This window comes from Pollicipes pollicipes, unplaced genomic scaffold (genome assembly GCF_011947565.3).
Source record: "Pollicipes pollicipes isolate AB1234 unplaced genomic scaffold, Ppol_2.1 Scaffold_4881;HRSCAF=5763_pilon_pilon_pilon, whole genome shotgun sequence".
NCBI classification, from domain to species: Eukaryota; Metazoa; Arthropoda; class Thecostraca; order Pollicipedomorpha; family Pollicipedidae; genus Pollicipes; species Pollicipes pollicipes.
The window spans coordinates 59,147,263-59,152,644 of record NW_023596576.1 but is presented as its reverse complement, the minus strand read 5'-3'; the positions used below and the strand labels follow the sequence as shown (position 1 = coordinate 59,152,644).

The following is a 5,382-nucleotide window of genomic DNA, read 5'->3' as shown; positions in this document are numbered from 1 at the left end:
TATGGAACAACAGTTCATGTGAATGAGCAATGTCTTATACTGTAGAAAAACAGGTATTTAGTGACTTCTGGAAATTGTATAATGAAATTTTGTTGTATTGGTAGAGAACCTTAATTTAGCTGATGAGGTATTGCTAAAAGTCATTAACTGCAGTGCATTGAACCCCCCTTTTCTAACATCAACTGATTAACTGCAGTTCACAGGTTACCATAGCTGCTGTTTTGTCAGACTCCCAATCAGATACACAATATTCTTTCACATGGAAGGAGTATACAGTTTGCTGACCCTATGTGAAAATAAACTTAACTAAGCATGCTGTATTGTCTTAGACTGTTACTCATGCCCAAAGGCCTGATCTGTGCATATCAGGTAACCCTGCATCCAGACAGTGCATTTCAGGATATATGTTAGAATGGGTGGTATTGGTACAAACAGTTAAAGAAGGCAGATTTTGGAACATGCCAAATGCTCACACAGCCTTTGACCATTCCAAAGATACAATTCTGGTTCCCTTCCTCTTTGAGCATGAGATGAACATGAGTCACCATGTCCATAGGGCCTTAACATCAACAGCTTGTATACAGAAAGTCAGATATTGGAAGATTTCATGTAGTGCTAAGTGTGGGTAAAGCTACATTTCCAACATGCATTGTTCCATATCATACACCTCATGTGTGTCTTGACATTTCAGGGATGAAGCCAGATCCACAAAGCTCATCATTGTTCCACATCATCCAACCAGTCTGCATCAAAGTTATCACGGAACCCACACACAAGAATGTGCAGAACATGCGTAGCATCATTGAACATCACTCTGGAGACAAAGCCTCTCTGCAGGCCATCCAGGAATATCTCCTGTTCCCTGTGCATGCCATCCTCCAACTGCCGAAGCGGGAGGAGCGGCTGACGATCGCCGCGCTGCAGCTGATGACGTCCGTTGTGGAGCGCTCCAGCACCGGCAACGCGGCGCTGGCGGCCGACCTGTTCCCGCGCGTGTTCCTGCTGCTGGGGCGCGGCGCCAGCGAACCGGAGCCGGAGCAGGGCAGCGAGGAGCTGCGCCTGGCGGCCGTGCGCTGTGGCACGGCGCTGGTGCTGAGCTGCGCGCCGCCAGCGCTGGAGGCGCTGTACTCGGAGCGCGGTCGACTGCCGCTCGGCCACGCCGTGTTCCACCTGGCGGCGCTGGTGCGGACCGAGCGGAGCCGCGAGCTGCGGCTGGCCGCCATGGACAGCCTGTTGGCCTGCTCCGGCGCCGAGCGGCCGCTGTCGGACGCGCTCCGGCACCGCGCCGGCCTGGTGTTCGTGGCACTGCTGCCGGGCGTGCTCAGCGCCCTGCACGCCGTGTTCGCCGGCGATCTGAAGCAGGGGCACCGCGTGATCGCACGCGCCGTGCACGCCTGGGCGGCGCTCGTGTGCCATGTGATGGGTGACGCGGCCGTGGCGGGCGACGCCGCGGCGCCGCTGCCGGACCCGAGCGCCGCCGACGCGCGGCTGCCCAGTCTGGCGCGCGGCGAGGTGTGGCTGCGCGACACCGCCGCCCGACTGCTGGCGATGGTGCGCGCGCTGACGCCGCTGACGCGCCACCACCAGGCCGACGTGCGGCTGAGCGTGGTCCGGCTCGCCGAGAGCGTGCTGACGCGGTGCGCCGGCACGCTGCCCAACTGCGCCTCGCCGCTGCTGCAGCTGCTCATCCTCGTGTCGTGCGACAGCGTGCCGGCGGTGCGCCAGGCGGCCGAGGCGGCGCTGCGCCAGGTGCAGGCGCGCGCCATGTCCAAGTCGCTGGTCGAGGCGGTCGAGGAGGACTTCTACGCCCTGACGGCGCGGCTGCCGGCGGTCATGCGCAGCCACAACGTGCCGGCCTCGCTGGTGCAGCTGTCGCTACTCGAGGGCTACCTGCACCTGCTGGGGCCGCGCGTGCGCCAGCTGACTGCGTCGGCGGCGCACGTGCGCCTGCTGCTCAGCTGCCTGACACAGCTGGTGGAGCTGCGCACCGACGCGGCGCTCGTTCCGTACGTGACGAGCTGCGGCCCGACCGGCGCGCCGCACCGCATGCCCGACTTCAAGCGCTTCCGGCACTTCGACGAGCCGGAGGTGTGGCAGCGCGTCTGCTCGGCGTGCCGGCTGCTCGGCTGCCACGGCGACCTGCTGACGCTGCTCGAGCTGCTGGAGACGGACGGCTCAGCCGACGAGGACCGCGTCGTCTGGAACCAGCTGCTGCTGGGCCAGGAGCCGGCCCTGCTGGCGACGCGCGGCGTCGCGCCGCAGCACGACCTGCTGCAGCAGCTGGACCTAGAGCCGCTGCTGCTACTCATCGAGCCCACCCAGCCGGCTGTCCGTCGCTGCCTCGGCTTGGAGGGGCTCGCTCACGTGGCGCGCGTCACCGGCGGCCGGCACGTGGCGCTGCACGTGCTGGCGCTGTGCCCGGTGCTGGAGGCGGCCGGCGGCGCCGACCCGCTGGTGGCGGAGGCGGCGCGCGCCGCCGTGACGGCCATGGCCGGCGAGGCGGGCGTGCCGGCGCTCGTCCGCGACAACGTGTGCCGCCTGGCGGTGCACGTGCGCAGCCGGCTGACGAGCCGGCGCGGCCGCGAGGCGGCACCGCTGCTGGTGGCGGCCGTGCTGCAATGCTCCGAGCCGGACGCGCTCCCCTACCTCGAGGATACTGTGCGCGCCGTGATGCGTGCGCTGGACGAGGACTACGAGCGGTGCGGCGCCGCCTGCCTGTCCGCACTGCGGCGCACCGTCGACGCCGTGCTCGGCTGGTACCCACCGGACGCGCCGCCCGCCGCCGAGCCGCCGCCGCCGACGGCGCGCGACCGGCTGCTGGCGCACCACCGGCACCAGTCGGCGCTGCGGGAGGAGCTGGCGCGTGTGGACGCCGAGGAGCCGCCCGAGGACGCCGCCGAGGGGTTCCGGCGACACCGGGCGGCCGCGGAGGACGCCGAGCCTGAGACGACCGCGCAAGAGCCGGCGGAGGAGGTCAAGCCCCAAGTGCCGCTGCACGTGCGGCTGGTGCGTGACGTGGTGCAGCAGAGCGTGCACTTCCTAGACTGTGATGTGATCACCGTTCAGGTGGACGTGCTGGCCACGCTAGCGGCCGGCAGCCGGCTCTTGGCTGCCTGGCAGGACGAGCTGCTGCCGCTGGCGGCGCGCTGCTGGCAGCCGCTGCTGCGCTGCTGCCGCGCCACCGAGCCGCTCTTGCTGCGCTACGCGCTGGCCGCATTGCACGCACTGGTGTGCAGCGCCGGCGACTTCCTGCGGCGACGCGTCACGACCGGCCCGCTCCGGCCGCTGCTGACCTGGCTGCGCGCGCAGGCCGCCACCAGCGCTGCCCAGCGGCCAGCCGGAAACTACGCGTTCACGCAGACCTACAAGCTGCAGCTGACCTGCCTCCAGCTGCTGGGTGAGGTGGCTGCGCGGCTGCGGCTGGACGCGCTGGAGCTGGACGAGCTGCTGCGCGCCGCGCTGCCCTACCTCAGCAGCCGGCAGTCGGACGAGCTGCAGACGGCGGCGCGCCAGCTGATGCTGACCGTGGCCGGCTGGGACGCGGACTCGGTGTGGCTCTGCCTGCGACAGGTGCTGCGCACGTCGAGGGACAACGAGACGCTCAGTCTGCACGCCAACGCGCGTATTGTGTGGCAGGCCGTGGATGGTGCTGATGCCGACGTTGAATGCCTTTAGACTCGCTGGTGGGTGCCAGGCGGTAGCGGCGATGTGGCCGAATGGGCGCAGGAGAGTGCTTAGAACGCATTGCTTGGATAACATTCTCGTTGCTGTTGGCATGCGCGTGAGATGACGGCCCGGTCGGCTTCCGACGCGCGGCAAATGGTGATAGATCTGTACCTGACGGAAAACCGCCCGACGCCGAGTCTAGGGTAATCCCGTGATGTGAACAGCTAGTGACTTTGGTATGGCACGTTTTGTTTGTGGGCTGAGGTCGAACCCTTGCTACGCCACTGATATGTTGAAAGGCTGAAGACTTTTCATTCCGGCCGATGAGGAGATGCGCAAATGAAGCCAATCGTGCCGCATTTGCGGCATTGTCCTGTATTCAACATTTGGTATACGTGAGAACAATGGAGAGCCTGTGAGCGTTGCAGTTGTCAGCCGCAAGTGGCAGACATTCGATTTAGATGCTCGATAAAATACGATTTTCGGTACCACATTTGTCTCTTTTGAAGCGATTTGCTCACGCAGTCGGATCCTCGTCGTTCGTAACGCATAGGTGCGGAGAAGGATCGCCGCCTAGTCATGGCCGTGGCACCTGGAACAGCTGATGGCCCAGGATGAGTTTAAGCAATTCGTCCAATGGATTGCACTGAACCATATTGTGTTTCGTGCTTTTTTGGAGAGTTCGAACGTAGCCTGAGCGGACGTGTTGGCATTGTATGCCCATGCATACGTGTTTCCACTTAACATCCAGGTGAACGTAAGGCGTAACTGAGAGACCGAGGCAGAGGGTGCGACCCGCTTATTACCCCCAGATTTTGCGTGCATCTATGGCGCTGACAAAAAATAGGCATAAATGCCCTGCCCTCTTCGGATCGGATCGGATTGCTTCGCTTTCTCGGCGAGTCATCGAAGCCCGCTGGCGCGTGTCATCGGAGCCGGCTGGCGCGAGTCATCGGAGCCGGCTTGCGCAAGTCGTCGGAGTTCGGTGGCGCGAGTCATCAGCTCGCGGCAGAACAGAAGGCCTGCCTCAGCGCGCCGGCGTCGGGGCCGTGGCATTGGCCCGACGCCAAGAAATCACCTGACTGAGCACGAGGCGCTGCCACGCGCCTTCATTATGTCGGGGAGCTCCATCGGCCGCGCCATCGATTAGGGGCGGCCTTGTCTGCCATGTTGTAATTACGACAGGGACACGTCTGTCCGGTAAGTGCGTACCCCCCCCCCCCCCCCTCAAACAGGCGTCACTACAGAGGATACGGCTGGAATGGCTTGAACTCTACCATCTGAAGTAAAGGTCATCAATCCCGGCGACGTCATCTACACAGATCGACGAGGCTCGGTGACCAACGAGCGCTCGCCGTCGTTGGAAGTCCATAACATACCCCGCCGTAGGACGCAGCTGGTTACCCCTCCGTCTGCGGCTCCGCTCTGCGGCGTGTCGAGGCCTGCCCGCCGTCGGGCCGGTCGTGTGCCGTCCGGCCGGGCCGGCGCCGCCGCCTCAGCAGTGTAACATCCGCTCCACGGCGCTCTCACGCCGGGGCACCGGCGCGGCGCGGCCGGAGCGGTGCGGCCGGCCCGGGAAGCCGCACGGCAGCGGCTCCAGCACCGGGCCGCGACGGGCAGCCCGTCACTACGGAGACCGACCCTGGCGCGTGTCTCAGTGACAAATGTCACTCCGGGGACGAGCGCGGTCCCGGGCGTGCATCAAGCTATGTTTGC

At 64.3% G+C, this 5,382-nt stretch overlaps 1 protein-coding gene across 1 annotated transcript; it reads left to right on the top strand.

Moving 5' to 3' along the window:
• The first annotated feature begins 1,221 nt into the window (after positions 1-1,221).
• Tti1 (Telo2 interacting protein 1) lies at positions 1,222-3,675 on the top strand. The gene is made up of 4 exons (XM_037223753.1): positions 1,222-1,236; positions 1,588-2,328; positions 2,854-3,141; positions 3,571-3,675. The coding sequence occupies exons 1-4, from the start codon at positions 1,222-1,224 to the stop codon at positions 3,673-3,675; spliced, it is 1,149 nt and encodes a 382-aa protein (XP_037079648.1).
• Positions 3,676-5,382: the final 1,707 nt, after the last annotated feature.